At 37.6% G+C, this 16140-nt stretch overlaps 1 protein-coding gene and 2 non-coding genes across 4 annotated transcripts; 2 read left to right on the forward strand and 1 right to left on the reverse strand.

Annotated features, from left to right (window-relative positions):
* LOC139748831 (U5 spliceosomal RNA) lies at nt 1-117 on the reverse strand. The gene has a single exon (XR_011712839.1). It is a non-coding gene; the product is annotated as a U5 spliceosomal RNA (small nuclear RNA).
* Nucleotides 118-2078: 1961 nt separating this feature from the next.
* On the forward strand, nt 2079-2235 carry LOC139748826 (U1 spliceosomal RNA). The gene has a single exon (XR_011712834.1). It is a non-coding gene; the product is annotated as a U1 spliceosomal RNA (small nuclear RNA).
* Nucleotides 2236-4187: 1952 nt separating this feature from the next.
* On the forward strand, nt 4188-15908 carry LOC139748725 (cytochrome c oxidase subunit 4 isoform 1, mitochondrial-like). 2 transcript variants are annotated; one of them, XM_071662093.1, is made up of 4 exons: nt 4188-4274; nt 8147-8359; nt 11005-11197; nt 15256-15908. In XM_071662093.1, the coding sequence occupies exons 2-4, from the start codon at nt 8147-8149 to the stop codon at nt 15387-15389; spliced, it is 540 nt and encodes a 179-aa protein (XP_071518194.1). In that variant the 5' UTR covers nt 4188-4274; the 3' UTR covers nt 15390-15908. The 2 variants fall into 2 exon arrangements, with proteins under 2 accessions (XP_071518194.1, XP_071518195.1); XM_071662094.1 differs by having other exon boundaries at nt 4243-4336.
* The last annotated feature ends 232 nt before the right edge of the window (nt 15909-16140 follow it).

Below are 16140 nucleotides of genomic sequence, written 5' to 3' on the forward strand. Positions count from 1 at the left end.
TGGCCCAAATGAATGGGCCAATAAAAAATTAGTTTAGACTCATTGAGTTGTTCCCCTCCACGGAAATCTTTAGTAAAAGGCGAAAGATTTATGCGATATGAAGGGAAACCAGAGTTAATGGGTAGTCGCCATTCCAAGGGCCTAAGCCACAAAGACTGTGTAGTTAACAGGGAATAACTTTCCAGTCTAGAAAGGCAGAGGAAGACGTAACTACATCCAAAAATCACACGAAGGTCGACTTTTTACACGTTACAGATGACCACAACAGCTCAGTAACAACATGTACATTAACTCTGAAGTGTTGTTAATGTTCATTTCAAGTTCGTGAGAGAGAAAAGTATATATTTACATCCTGTGGCTTTGTGGCTCTTGAGGGAGGTCAAACTATAGAAAAATGACTCCCCACTTTTCCACCGTAATTTTTGTTAATTCAAATACAGTGTTTTTATAGCAGGGAATTATTACAATTATTAATATATAATTTGAAGAAAGTAATATGGTGTTGTTGTGATAATATCAATTATTTTCCCAAAATAACGAAGGTTATGCTAGTGTGTGCTCGCTACTCCGTTTTCTGTTAAGTGATATGGTGGACTTCTCTAAGAGAAACAGTTCCCTCAACCTCACACATATATATATATATAATGTCACCTTTCAGTATAGATTTCTATATGATATATCTAAATCACAACTTCAGTCCTGAAATTTCATGACTGAAGTTGAAATTGAAATGCAATACTGTCCATTTTGACTGGTATATGACTGGTTTATTCTACCGTCATCTACTTAAACCTATCTACTTAAGCTAATATTTAAGTCATTTCCCGATCTCACAACCATACCAGGGTTGTGATATAACCCAGAATGAACCTAAAACTATAACCAGACTCTTGAGTTATGTCTTACCGTTGTATATAAAGGTTATTATCACTTGTATAAACATGGCAGAATCAAACGCTTTAGTTTACGCTGGCAATGTTTAACACTTTCTTGCCCCAGTCTTGTAGTCGGACGGAAGTAATGGCTCTATATCACGACTACAAACTATATAATTGCTATCTATTAACTCATCAAATACCTAAATTAACTAGATTACTATCTATTAACTCATCAAATACCTAAATTAACTAAATTACTATCTATTAACTCATCAAGTACCTAAATTAACTAAATTACTATCTATTAACTCATCAAATACCTAAATTAACTAAATTACTATCTATTAACTCATCAAATACCTAAATTAACTAAATTACTATCTATTAACTCATCAGATACCTAAATTAACTAAATTACTATCTATTAACTCATCAAATACCTAAATTATAATTAATGTATTAAATTTAATGATCTTAATTATTGTTGTTGTTGTTTTTGTATCGATTTTGATGTAGTATTTTTAAAACTTAGACAAACACGAAGTTTTGATTATTGTATGTCATTGTTTTATTATTATTTCATTTATCATTATTTAGAAACAGACGTTAATTTGCTAGTCCTTGGCTGCCATCTCCTGCTTGGCTCTCAGCATTTAACATGACAGCAAATTTGACCTTATCTGACCTTAAATTGGTCAAAATCCGACGGTGGATTCGGGCCTGGGTCAAGAGATGGAAGACTAGAATATTGAAGTATATTTTAAAGAGGAAAATAATCCAATTTATTTTCTTTCTTTCATACTATTCGCCATTTTCCGCGTTAGCAAGGTAGCGTTAAGAACAGAGGACTGGGCCTTTGAGGGAATATCCTCACTTGGCCCCCTTCTCTGTTCCTTCTTTTGGGAAAAATAGATAGATAGATTGATAGATAGATAGATATATGTGTGTGTCGAGGAAGAGTGTGTGTGTGTGTGTGTGTGTCTGTGTCCTCATTTGTAAATTTCTACTAATATGGCTTTATATATGACCCTTATATACGTTATATAGAAACATTTAAATTAGAAACTTAATTTTAATGGACGTCAATAAACTCCAAGTAACAATTAACCTTTAATAAGCAAGAAATTACATAGATTTACCTTAAGACATTTCGAGTCTTCAGTATTGGGTCGTGTAGTGTAAGGGTCGTTAGAGATCGTCATACTTACCTGGCACAGGAGATATTATGATCAGGAAGGTGGTTCGCCCGGGGTGAGGCCCCGGTGGTGTGTGTTGACCCCTGCGATTGACCCGAAACTGGTCAACTCGAGTGCGTAATATCTGTTAGCAAGGGCGACTGCGTCCGCGCCATCCCCTTAATGAAATATATTTAACATTGTTAAATTACTTGATAGAAATATCAACACCATTGTTAAATTATATTATAGAATTATCATCATCAAGACAAGAGACATAAAGACAAAAGACATAAAGTAAAACAAAAGACATAAAGTAAAACAAAAGACATAACGTAAAACAAAAGACAAAGTAAAACAAAAGACATAAAGTAAGACAAAAGACAACGTAAGTCAAAAGACAAGTAAAACAAAAGACATAAAGTAAAACAAAAGACATAAAGTAAAACAAAAGACATAACGTAAGTCAAAAGACAAGTAAAACAAAAGACATAAAGTAAAACAAAAGACAAAGTAAAACAAGACATAAAGTAAAACAAAAGACAAAGTAAAACAAAAGACATAAACTACCCAGTTAGTGATGCAGTATTTACATAAGAGAATAAAACTTGCCAACGTGAAATTGTTTACGAATCTGTCACGAATTTCTTTCGTCTGTTATCTTGTTATTTTTGAAAACATCTTAGAGGGTTTAGTCCTAGAACTGGCATGATTTGAAATAGAAGGAAACAGCTACATTTGAAATAGAAGGAAACAAGCTACATTTGAAATAGAAGGAAACAACTACATTTGAAATAGAAGGAAACAGATACATTTGAAATGGAAGAAAACAGCTACATTTGAAATAGAAGGAAACAGCTACATTTGAAATAGAAGGAAACCGCTACATTTGAAATAGAAGGAAACAGCTACATTTGAAATAGAAGGAAACAGCTACATTTGAAATAGAAGGAAACAGCTACATTTGAAATAGAAGGAAACCGCTACATTTGAAATAGAAGGAAACAAGCTACATTTGAAATAGAAGGAAACAGCTACATTTGAAATAGAAGGAAACCGCTACATTTGAAATAGAAGGAAACAGCTACATTTGAAATAGAAGGAAACCGCTACATTTGAAATAGAAGGAAACCGCTACATTTGAAATAGAAGGAAACAGCTACATTTGAAATAGAAGGAAACAGCTACATTTGAAATAGAAGGAAACAGCTACATTTGAAATAGAAGGAAACCGCTACATTTGAAATAGAAGGAAACAAGCTACATTTGAAATAGAAGGAAACAGCTACATTTGAAATAGAAGGAAACCGCTACATTTGAAATAGAAGGAAACAGCTACATTTGAAATAGAAGGAAACAGCTACATTTGAAATAGAAGGAAACCGCTACATTTGAAATAGAAGGAAACAGCTACATTTGAAATAGAAGGAAACAGCTACATTTGAAATAGAAGGAAACAGCTACATTTGAAAGTGAGCGAGGATGGAACCATGTCTAAGTCTTCGTCATATACAGTGAATTAATAAACAGGTTTTGAATTTTGAATTAAGCAGATATTATTAATTGCAGGTTTTGAATTTTGAATGAAGCAGATATTATTAATTGTATAAGTGATGATAAAGGGAAGACTGTTGAATTTATGGCGAAATTAGTGTATTAAGGTGCATTCTGTAATCTATTGTCAGGGGGAAAATGTTCTTGTAATTCTTCTCATGAGAAATTTTGGTTCCTTAGGTCGTAATGAATTAATTAAGATCAGTAAATAGGTTTTGAATCGACTATATTTATTTTAAATTTGGCGCTCATATCTTGCCAAAAAGCATTGATATTTTATATCCTAAAGTAGGATATGAATTTAGTAAACATGCAGGTAATACATCAATATATTCAATGATACATCACATGCTTTCGATATCAATTTGAATTTTGTGTTTCTTTAAGGAATAAATCATAAATATATATTAAAGTCATTGGTAACTTCCATGTTCATCTTGTAACAAAACGTTTTTACTCATTTTAAGAACAACTATCCTCGTAAACCTCTCAATAACGATATAAATCAAATATACAAATTTTTATGAATGATAATTATATGTAATAACATTAATTATCATTTATATTTTTAATTTATAAGGTAAGAATGATTCTGGTGGATCGTCTTGCCGTGTGTGTGCTGACCGTGACGTGCCAGCAGTGACGACACCACCAGCACCTCCACAAGGTAAGACAAATAATTTCGTCGCTTTTTGGCCGTTAGTCGTCATCCAGCGGCCTCATTCCAGGGTAAGATCAACTCCTCTTTGTGTGGATGATCAGAGGGACATAATTCAAGGGGTTTGTACCGTCCGGTGATGGGTGGAAATGGGTTGGTTGATGGTGGTGTGGCCGGTGTGTTGGGACTACGCAATCCTGGGATGGGGGTAGTCAGCTGGTGGGTGATAACAACAACCACCGTCATTACAATTTCCGTTGCATGATGTCATTATTTAACCTCCCTTTTTTATCTCCTTTATATCATTCCATCCACAGGGTCGAGATTAGCCTAACGCTCTGATAAAGGAAGGGTGGGTTTGACTAATATAAATAGGAGCACAGGAGGAAAACTCACTTTCAAATGTAAAAGTGAAAAAAAGAAAATGGTTCATTATTAATGGTTAGGTTGACGGCCTTTTTTTTGAGACTGTGATCCACACCCGTAGCTCTCTTAATTGCCTAACTGCCAATTTTGTGGTTGGTATCGATTTTTAAGGCCATTGAGTATGGGGGGAAGGGGGGGGGGTAGTATTGATGCCATGTCACTGTGGAATTTGTACCGTTTCCGCCACACATTTTCTATGTCAACGATCATATATATATATATATATATATATATATATATATATATATATATATATATATATATACTACATATATAACTCATGAAGTGTTTCTCTAGCCAGTGGCTTCTAATATAGGTCAATTGATTCCTCACAACAAATTTCGTAAGTTCAATGGGGCCTAAACTAGAACAAAAAAATCATTTGATTGATTCCATCGATCTTGGCCCACCATGATGTATGTTATTGATCTACCACCAGGTTCATGATGTGTCTGTATTTTTTTTTTTCTTTTTTGCATTTCATCTATGTTTGAATTTAAGACACGAGATCATAATATTTTTTTTTTCAGAGGATGTGCTTTATTTTCCTCGTTTTTTGAGGTCTCCATTGTACTCATATGAATTCCTTTTTCTTCTTTATGTGTGATATGGGTTTATTCAGCTGCACTCGTGTGTCTATATTGTAACCCGATAGTGCTTTGGGTTATGATGTGGATGGGGGGAAGAATGTGGGCTTTGATGATGAAAAATATGTTGTATACTAAAACTCCATCAAGTACTCGAAAGGTTATGGGTCATTCATGGAAGGGAGAGGTGCATTGCTTTTGCGAAGAACTGAGTTTCAAGCATATTGAAATTGGAAGAATGTGTGTTCCGTTCAGTGCATGTTGAGTGTTCGTAGGCACTAGGCACCTGGTGATTGTTCTCATTGCTCTGTATTGTGTGGTATGTGGCTTTATTACATAGTTTTTTGACTGGTTGATGATCATATGAGGCATAGTGTAGGAGAGAGCAAAGAGTGTAAAGAATATCGTGTAGTTTTTATTTCATCCCTATCTATTACTTGAGAATGTTCTGAGTGGTTTTAACTCATTGCGAATTATCAGAATGAAATTGGCTATTGTGTGATTGTAAGGAACTGCGTATTGTACAATTCTGAACCAATATCTTCTGGAGGCGAGGGTGAAGATTTATAGAGGTTTTCAAAAACGAAGGGAGAATGTTGGGGAGAAGAGAGTGATGAGAGTAAGTGAGCTTGGAAAGACTTTTGTGTGAGGAGGTACCAGGAGAGTTTGAGTGCAGAATGGAAAAATGCAAGAGCAAATGACGTGAGGGGAGCAGATGAGGAATGGGATGTATTTGGGGAAGCAGTGCAAAAGATGTATGTGGCATGAGAAAGGTAGGAGGTGGGCAGATTAGAAGGGGTAGTGAGTGGTAGAATGAAGAAGTAAAGCTGTTTGTGAAAGAGAGAAAGGAGTTTGGACGATGCTTACAAGGAAGGAATACAAATGACTGGGAGATGTATAAAAGAAAGTGGCAGGAGGTGAAGAGGAAGGTGCGTTGGTTGAAAAAGAGGGCAAATGAGAGTTGGGATGAAAGAGTATCATTAAATTTTAGGGAGAATAAAATAATTGTGGAAGGAGGTAAATAACATGCATAAGACAAGGGAGCAATTGGGAACATCAGTCAAGGGGACAAGGAGGGAAATGATAACAGGTATTGATGAAGTGAGGAGCTGGAGTGAGTAATTTGAAGGTTTGAATGTGTGTGAGGAGATGGAGTGAATATTTTGAAGGTTTGAACGTGTTTGATGATAGAGTGGTAGATATAGTGTGTTTTGGTTGGGATGGTGTACAAAGTGAGAGGGGTCAGGGAGAATGGTTTGATTGAGAGAGAAGAGGTAGTGAAAAATTTGCAGAAAATGAAATCTGGAAAGGTGGTGGCTTTGGATGGTATTGCAGTGGTATTTATTAAGAAAGGGGGTGACTGTGTTGTTGACTGGTTGGTAATGATATTCAGTGTATGTATGGATCATGGTGAAGTGCCTGAGGATTGGCGGAATGCTTGCATAGTGCCATTGTACAAAGGCAAAGGGGATAAGAGTGAGTGGTCAAATTACAGAGGTATAAGTTTGTTGAGTATTCCTGGGAAATTATATGGGAGGTTATTGATTGAGAGGGTGAAGGCATGTACAGAGCATCAGATTGGGGAAGAACAGTGTGGTTTCTGAAGTGGTAGAGGATGTGTGGATCAGGTGTTTGCTTTGAAGAATGTATGTGAGAAATACTTAGAAAAGCAAATGGGTTTGTATGTAGCATTTATGGACCTGGAGAAGGCATATGATAGAGTTGATAGACATGCTTTGCGGAAGGTATTAAGAGTATACGGAGCGGGATGTAAGTTGCTAGAAGCAGTGAAAAGTTTTTATCAAGGATGTAAGGCATGGTATGAGTAGGAAGAGAGGAGAGTGATTGGTTCCTAATGAATGTTGGTTTGCGGCAGGGGTGTGTGATGTCACCGTGGTTGTTTGATTTGTCCATGGATGAGGTTAGTTTGGGAGGTAAGTGCAATAGTTTTGGAGAGAGGGGTGAATATCAAGTCTGTTGGGGATGAGAGGGCTTGGGGAAGTGAGTCACTTCTTATTTGCTGATGATGCAGTTCTAGTGGCTGATTCAAATGAGAAACTACAAAGTTGGTGACTGAGTTTGGAAAAGTGTGTGAAGAGGAAGTTTAGAGTAAATGTGAATAAGAGCAAGGTTATTAAGTTCAGTAGGGTCGAGGGACAAGGTAATTGGGATGTAACTTTAAATGAAGGAAGTGAAGTGTTTTAGATATCTGGGAGTGGACTTAGCAATGAATGGAACCATGGAAGGAAAAGTGAGTCATAGGGTTGGGGAGGGGTCGAAGGTTCTGGGAGCACCGAAGAATTTGTTGGAGAGAACATTATCTTGGAGAGCAAAAAATGGATATGTTTGAAGAAATAGTAGTTCCATCAATATCAGATGGTTGCGAGGCATGGGCTATAGTTAGGGTTGTATGGAGGAGGATGAATGTGTTGGAAATGAAATGTTTGAGGATATCTGGTGTGGGGTGGTTTGATTAAGTAATGAAAGCAAGAGAGATTTGTGGAAATGAATAGTGTGTGGTTGAGAGAGCAGGTGTGTTGAATGGTTTGGACTCATGCAGAGAATGAGTGAGGAAAGATTGACTTAGAGGATATATGTGTTGGAGTCAGAGGGAACAAGGAGAAGCAGGAGACCAAATTGGAGGTGGAAGGATGGGTAAAAAGATTTTGAGCGATTGGGGCCTGAACATACAGGAGGGTGAGAGGCATGCAAGGAATAGAGTGAATTGGTATACTGGGGTCCATTGATGTATATTTTTTAGTGTCCAGGTGTTTGATTTTCAGTATGTAGTTTTGGTAAAGGCTACTTAGGGTAGCTTGTCTGAATAGAAGATAACCAACCACAGTAATTTGTCCTTGCTACCCACAGATGGCATTCAACCCATTAGCTCGCAGGGTCGTGACACTGACCCTGCAGCAGGTCACCCGTCAGCAGACTGTTGCTTGCTCATCATCGTCATTATCTAAAATTGGTAACCGGGAAATTGTAGGCTTTGGCATAAATGGCACCCCATCATATATAGATTCTGTTGATATCCCTATGCCTGCTATCCGTTTCAAGGAGGACACTCCTGACATTCAGGTTAGTTCCGTTGTGTTTTAAGTTTTGTTTCATTTTCATGGCGTTAATCAGCTTCTTTTGGTACTGAGATTGAGAAATGTGCAATAGATGTTACCTGTTATCTGTTTTTTTAAGAACGATGTACTCTTACTTTATGACTTGTGATGAGAAAAACTATGAACTATGGTCATGAACATATTTATTCTATTAGATGTACATATGTATTCTGTAAAGCTCAGTACCTGCTGATTTTGGATATATATATTATCTTGTTGCACTGTTTTTGATTAATATTTATTCTTTCATGTGGCACACTAGTTAATGCAAAATGGATTGGGGGAATGTTTCAGTATTCATAATCAAAAAGCAAGCCTAATTTTTAGGTTGACACACTAAGCTTCATGGATTTAGCAAGAAGTAAATTTGGACTGTTATGTATGTATACATTGTTGGAGCACCACTGTTAAGAGCCTGAATTAAAGTGGAATTAGACTAGTTTTACTCTCTTTTTATGTTGTTATTGTAACTTGTAATATTTGCAAATGTATGGCCCACTTGTGACCATTTCGGATGACAGGATAAATGAAGAGTATGAGAAAAAGTACATGGAATTATTTGATGAGTTCTTCAGGTGTATGAAGACACTCGCATTGATTATTGAGTATGTGACCTTCAGAATGCTAGTGGTGCATTGTGGTTACATGTTCACATCTTCAAAAAATTAATTGAAAGTCCATTCTTAGATTTTTAGGTATGTATGGTGGTGTGAAGTATGTGCCAGCCTCTCATGGACAATGAATTATGAAAGAAGATTGGTATTTTTATATTTGTATATCATACGCTGTCTCCCGTGTCAGCGAGGTAGTGCAAGGAAATAGACAAAAGAATGGCCCAACCCACCCACATACACGTCCACACACGCACATATACATACCTATACATTTCAACGTATTCATATATATGCACACACAGACATATACACATATACTCAGTTCATACTTGCTGCCTTTATTCATTCCCATCGCCACCCTGTCACACATGAAATGACAATCCCCTCCCCCCACATGTGCGAGGTAGCGCTAGGAAAAGACCACAAAGGCCACCTTCATTCACACTCAGTCTCTAGCTGTTGTGTATAATTCACTGAAACCACAGCTTCCTTTGCACATCCTGGCCCCACAAGACTTTCCATGGTTTACCCCAGACGCTTCACATGCCCTGGTTCAATCCATTGACAGCATGTCGACCCCGGTATACCACATCGTTCCAATTCACTCTATTCCTTGCACGCTTTTCACCCTCCTGCATGTTCAGTCCCCGATCACTCAAAATCTTTTTCACTTTATCTTTCCGCCTCCAATTTGGTCTCCCACTTCTCCTCGTTCCCTCTCACTCGGACACATATGTCCTCTGTCAATCTTTCCTCACTCATTCTCTCCATGTGACCAAACCATTTCAAAACACCCTCTTCTGCTCTCTCAGACACACCCTTTTTATTACCACACATCTCTTACCCTTTCATTACATACAAATCCAATCTCAATGTATATATATATATATATACTCCATCTTTCCACCTCCAATTTGGTCTCCCACTTCTTGTTCCTTCCACCTCTGACACATATATCCTCTTGGTCAATCTTTCCTCGCTCATTCTCTCCATGTGACCAAACCATTTTAATACATCCTCCTGTGCTCTCAACTCCACCCTTTTTATTACCACACATACCTCTTACCCTTTCATTACTTACTCGATCAAACGACCTCACACCACATAATGTCCTCAAACATCTCATTTCCAACATATTCACCCTCCTCCGCACAACCCTATCTATCGCCCATGCCTCACAACCATATAACATTCTTGGAACCACCATTCCTTCAAACATACCCACTTTTACTTTCCGAGATAACGTTCTCTCCTTCCACACATTTTTTAAAGCTTCCAGAACCTTTGCCCCCTCCCCCACCCTGTGACTCCCTTCCGCTTCCATGATTCCATCTGCTGCCAAATCCACTGGATGTTTAAAACACTTCACTTCCTTCAGTTTTTCTCCATTCAAACTTACCTCCCAATTTACTTGTCCCTCAACCCCACTGAACCTAATAACCTTACTCTTATTCACATTTACTCTCAGTTTTCCTCTTTCACACACTTTATCAAACTCAGTCACCAACTTTTGCAGTTTCTCACCCAAATCAGCCACCAGCGCTTGTATCATCAGTGAACAACAACTGACTCACTTCCCAAACCCTCTCATCCACAACAGACTGCATACTTGCCCCTTCCAAAACTCTTGCATTCACCTCCCTAACAACCCCATCCATAAACAAATTAAACTACTGTGGAGACATCATCACACCCCTGCTGCAAACTGACATTCATTGGGAACCACTCAGTTTCCTCTCTTCCTACTCGTACATCACCTGTAGACATTTTTAGTTGCTTCCATGAGTGTTTCCCAATGATCTTCATTTGTCATTTTACCTTTTTTCCTTTAAATTGGTTATCTACTTTTCATGTGTACTTGCTGTACATCTGTATTACATCCTTCACACTTTGGTATCCAGGTGACATTTCTTTATGGTTTTGTTCGATAACTTGTTTACAGCACAACATAACATCCAGTTCATATTTCCAAGTGATGAAAAATGCAAATTTCCAGGCTCTTCGTGAGAAGGAGAAGGGAGATTGGAAGAAGCTAACTTTAGAAGAGAAGAAGGCACTCTACCGTGCTTCCTTTTGCCAAACTTTTGCAGAGATAAATGCACCAACTGGGGAATGGAAATCTGTACTTGGGATTTCACTTATTGCTGTCTCCTTATCTCTTTGGATTTACATGTGGATGAAGGTGTTTGGTAAGTAAATTTGTGTTGTGTAAACCATATTTAGTATATTGATGTTAGTCACCATTTTAGATTTTTTTTGAAAATTGGCTTGAAAGTGCCACTAGAGCTCACAAGTTGTGGAGACACTATTGCCGTGGCCATCATCTTAAGGGAATTCCTGAAGGGAACAGGTATGCGAGTTATAGATAGGGGAGAAAAAATATTGCCAAGGTTTGTTGTAGAAGGTGATGTACCGCAGCGAGAGTGGGGGCCTGGAAAACAGAGGAAAGAGCCAGATAGGATCTCTTCTTGTCAAGGGCTCAGTGATCTATTGTGGACTTGTATCACTCGTGTGGGAAGAGGGATTAAGTATGAAAGAATATATTTATTACACTTTTTTAGCTGCTTTCTGATCATGCATCTCTTAAGAAAAATTGTGATTTGGTGTAATTAGCTGTTGCTCAAGTGGGGAGTGGAGAATCTGGGAGGCTCTTCGTAAGCTCATTTTCTTTTCCTTTTCTTTCCCATTGTAGTGATACATTTTGTATATATGTATGAAAATGCAAGTAACGCTTGTTTAAGAGGTGGTAGAAAGAAAAGTGGTTTCAGGCGAGTCTGGTTTGTGATTTCACCATGGCTGTTAAATCTGCTTTTGGAAGGGGTGATCATAGGGAAATTTAAAGGGTAGTGGAGAGTTTGATGTGTTTTCATTCTCATGGGAGTGGAGAGCTGAATGGCTGTCTGCTAATGAGACTGGTGGCAGATGAGTGAGAAACTGCAGGAGCTGTTGCAGGAGTTTGGGAGAGTGTGAAAAAAGAAAAATGAAAATAAAGGTGAATATGAGTAATGCTATAAAGTTAAGCTGGGTAGAGAGAGAGGTTGGTTGGAGTATGAGTGATTGGAAAGAACATGGAAGAAGTGGAGTGTTTTTGATATGTAGGAGTGGTCATGGTAGCAGATGGAATTGCAAAAGCTCAAGTAAGTCATTTTGTGCATGAGGAGGCTAAGGTTGGATGCATTATGGAATGTATGGAAAGAGAGGTAGCTGTCAGTGAAGGCAAAGATGGATATGCCTGGAAGTCTAGTCATCCAGAAAGTACTGTATGGTTCCAAGATTTAGACCATAGGTGAAAAGGTACAGAAGAGGGTTTATGTGATGGCATTCAAGTGTTCAAGGACATTGAGGTGTGACGAGGGTTGGTCGTGTAAGAAATGATAGGTGAAATGTGTGATAATGAGAATTTGAGAGTGGAAGTGTGTTTGCTGAAATGGTTTGGACATATGAAGCGGATGAATAATGAGGTATATGTGTCAGAAGTGGAGTGAACACTGAGAAGTAGGAAACCAAACTGGAATTGGGAGGATGGAGTGAAAAAGTTCTTGAGTGTTCAGGGCCTGAACATAGAAGAGGGTGTGAAGTATGCACAAAGTAGATAAAATTGGAGCAGTGTGGTATACTGTGAGTGGGGGGGATGTGCTATACCTGGGTTGAACTGTGGCACAGTATGTGAATTGCTCTGGGGAAATCATTGAGAGGTCTGTGGGGCTTGGCTGTGGATAGGTCTCTCTGGTTTTGGTGCATTGTGCATGACAGAATGGATGTGGACTAATGACTAAGAAATGAGAAATAAGTAGAAAAACAACAGACACAAGTAGTGGAACATAATGATACAGGTATGAAAATACCTAGAAGTTTACAGTTGAGAATTGGATGATGTGGCGATAGAAAGATGATACCTAACATGAGTGCTTTCACTGAGATGGGGATGTACAATTGATAAAACGTCATGCATCAAATTTCTGCTGTCATGAGTCACATAGGGTTGATCTCTGTACAGATGCTCCATCCCAAATCTTTTTAGCATACTTTTTGGCACTTCCATCCCCATAATATCTTGTGTATCAGATGGCTTTCATCACTTGTATATTCAGAATGAGGTGATACACTTTGGTTATTGTAGAATAAGTGACTAGCTCAGCACGTTGGGCTTTTGATAGTTCATAATCTGATCGAATGCTACTATTTTGATATGAGTTTTGATGATTTTTTTTTTTTTTATTAAACTTGTAAAAGAGGAAGGTCAGTCCAGTTTATGGCGTGTTGTAATATTTGTCCAGGGGATCAAATTGTTGAAAACAGCCTCTTATTTTTGTTAGCATGTTAAAATTTTAGTGTGGCCACTTTAGAAATGCGTACTGGAATTAGCTTGGCAGGCACTGCATTTAAAAGCAGATGAGTTGTCTTTAGAGTTTTCTTGGTGTTAATCCAATGAAGACTACATAGTTCTCATTCTAGAGTTTCATGCAATAAGGCGATTTCCTTTCACCCTTAATATACATGAGATGTTTCTCTTTTGAATAAAATTTTTATTTAGGGACGAATACACTATTAAATGTGATTAAATGTGATCTAATGCGATGCTATAGATTCTGGATTTAGCTCAAGAAGACATTGTTCTTAGAGCTTAACCTAGCGGGAAAAATTATTCTTTATTAGTTTGCATTATAATATCCTGGTGATTAAGAGAAACTTGCTGGACCTCTGTTTTATCTTGTAAAAGTTTTTATAATGCATAAAAGTTTAATTGTATATACTAAGGAAAGTATATTTGAAAGTAAGGTAAAATAGTAGTGAACATGTTAAAAAGTTATTCTCAATATGGGAATTGACATTTCATGTTGGGGGTTGTGGGTGGGGTTTTGACAGTTTGATGGTAAACAAAGAAGGGGATTAGATATAGGATGGAGTTCAGAATTTTAAGTACTAGTCTCCTTAAATTTAAGCATTGTAATTGGATGTAGGAATAACTGTGTTTACACTTAATGACTGGATTAAGCAATGTTAAGACTTTAAGAAAACTGTATATAGTATTGCATAAAGGAAATTGAGAAAACTGTACATAGTATTGTATAAAGGAAATCTTAATTAAACTGTATATAGTATTGTATAAAGGAAATTATCGCTGGGATAGGGGAAAAAGAATACTTCCCATTTATTCCCTGTGTGTCGTAGAAGGCGACTAAAAGGGGAGGGAGCGGGGAGTGGAAATCCTCTCCTCTTGTTTTTAATTTTCCAAAAGAAGGAACAGAGAAGGGAGCCAAGTGAGGATATTCCCTTAAAGGCTCAATCCTCTGTTGTTAACGCTACCTCGCTAATGCGGGAAATGGCGAATAGAATGAAAAAAACAAGGAAATTTCATGTGGATTGAATTTTACGTGAAGCAGTGAATTGCAAGTGTGTGATTTCTTTCACAGAGCAAACACATGTATTAAAACCTGAAATTAAATGAGGAATGATTTTGATTTGTAGAGTAATTGTAGGCATTATGATGACTTGCAGTTATTGTATCTTTCATAGGCTTGAAGTGTAGAGTTAGCTTATATATGTATTTTGTGTTGTGTATGTTGTATCTTGCACTTAAGAGTTGGAGATGCATCCATACCAAAAACAGTCAGTAACATGGAAATGAGCCCAAAAGTATGATTCTTGTACCTAAACATAGCAAATAATGAAGAAATGGAAATAAGGCCATAATTGTTAGAGTATGGGCTGTTTTGTGTGTGTAATTTGCAAAACATGACTTAAGAATTTTGCCTGATACTGTTAAGAGGATGAAGTGGAAGAGATTTTGAGCGAAAGGGGCACGAACATGTAAGGAGGTGAAAGGTGTGCATGGGATGGAATGAACTGGAGCAATGTTGTATATGGACACGTGGTGCTATTCTGTCAGTGGACTGAACCGGGTGTGTGATGTGGCCAGCAGAAACGATGGAAAGTTCTGTGGGGCCTGGTTGTGGAAAGGGGGCTGTGATATTGGTGCATTGCCTATGACAGCCAGAGAATGGATGTGAGCAGATGTGGCCTCCACTGGTTCCTGGCGGTACCTAACTAACGCAGGAAGTGGCAAACAAGTATGAATGAATTATTGTACTTGAATTACAAGGATTTATGTGTAGTTGCTTATGGTAGATAACACCAGAAAAGTAATGTGGTAGAGGTTTTGTAGGTTGATGGTGGAATGTTAGGAGAATGTTATCATAATATGAAAACTGCTCATGAATACATTATGTTCCTAATTCTCTTTCAGTATATTCTCCAATGCCTGAAAGCATGAAACCAGAAAGACAAGAGGCCCAGCTTAAGAGGATGATTGACTTGCGTATTAACCCTATTGAAGGCATCGGATCACAGTGGGATTATACCAAGGGTGATTGGAAATAAATACTTTAGGTCAGCGCTGAGTAGTATCGACTGGATTATTTATTTACTTATAGTTATGCAGATGACCATGTTCAAAATCAATCTTTCCTTTTTTCATACAAGCTCTTTATATTTTAAATGAACCTAGTTGTTCATTACCAAAACAGTCCCATTATGCAATCAGCGCAACATAATTCATCATCCCCCAGACCCATCCAAGATACTGAAGGAGTGATATCCGTTCTGTTACTTTGTCCTTTCTCGCACTGGCTGCCTCAGAAACATCAGAAAGATTGCATGCCAAGCCTTATCATCCCAGCTGATCCTCATTCTATCTCCCTGACTTGGCACATTTGGCAGAAGCAGTCCTTAGAACATCATTGATGAGGCACAGGTTAAGAATAAGGAATGGTCCGGGATTAGACCGAGCGTCTTACAACTATCGATGTATAACCCATCCAGTCAGGGAGAGAGAGAGTTTCTCATTGTAAATAATATATTTATGTCACTGTCATCTGTTTAAATAAACGGTGATGTTTATGTGAGATTGATTATCCTTGAATTATTTTTAAAATGAAATGGGGATGGTGGAAATGATGGTATACCTTATGGTGGATATATCGATACTGGCAGATAAGGATTAGAGGTGAGGTGATAAATCATGATTATTTATGTTATTACATGAATACTGTTCACAGGTGTTTAATTGGGAAATGATTTAATCATGTATGTGATTGTTCACAATCTGGACTGGTAACACTGAAATAACAGA

The sequence above is a fragment of the Panulirus ornatus genome, chromosome 5 (assembly GCF_036320965.1).
Source record: "Panulirus ornatus isolate Po-2019 chromosome 5, ASM3632096v1, whole genome shotgun sequence".
NCBI lineage: Eukaryota > Metazoa > Arthropoda > Malacostraca > Decapoda > Palinuridae > Panulirus > Panulirus ornatus.

Bases quoted from the DNA above. Each gene is read 5' to 3' on its own strand.
- LOC139748725 (XM_071662093.1), top strand. From the start codon at position 8,147: ATGGCATTCAACCCATTAGCTCGCAGGGTCGTGACACTGACCCTGCAG. The intron at 8,360-11,004 runs GTTAGTTCCGTT...GCAAATTTCCAG, and splicing joins AGGACACTCCTGACATTCAG to GCTCTTCGTGAGAAGGAGAA. The intron at 11,198-15,255 runs GTAAGTAAATTT...ATTCTCTTTCAG, and splicing joins CATGTGGATGAAGGTGTTTG to TATATTCTCCAATGCCTGAA.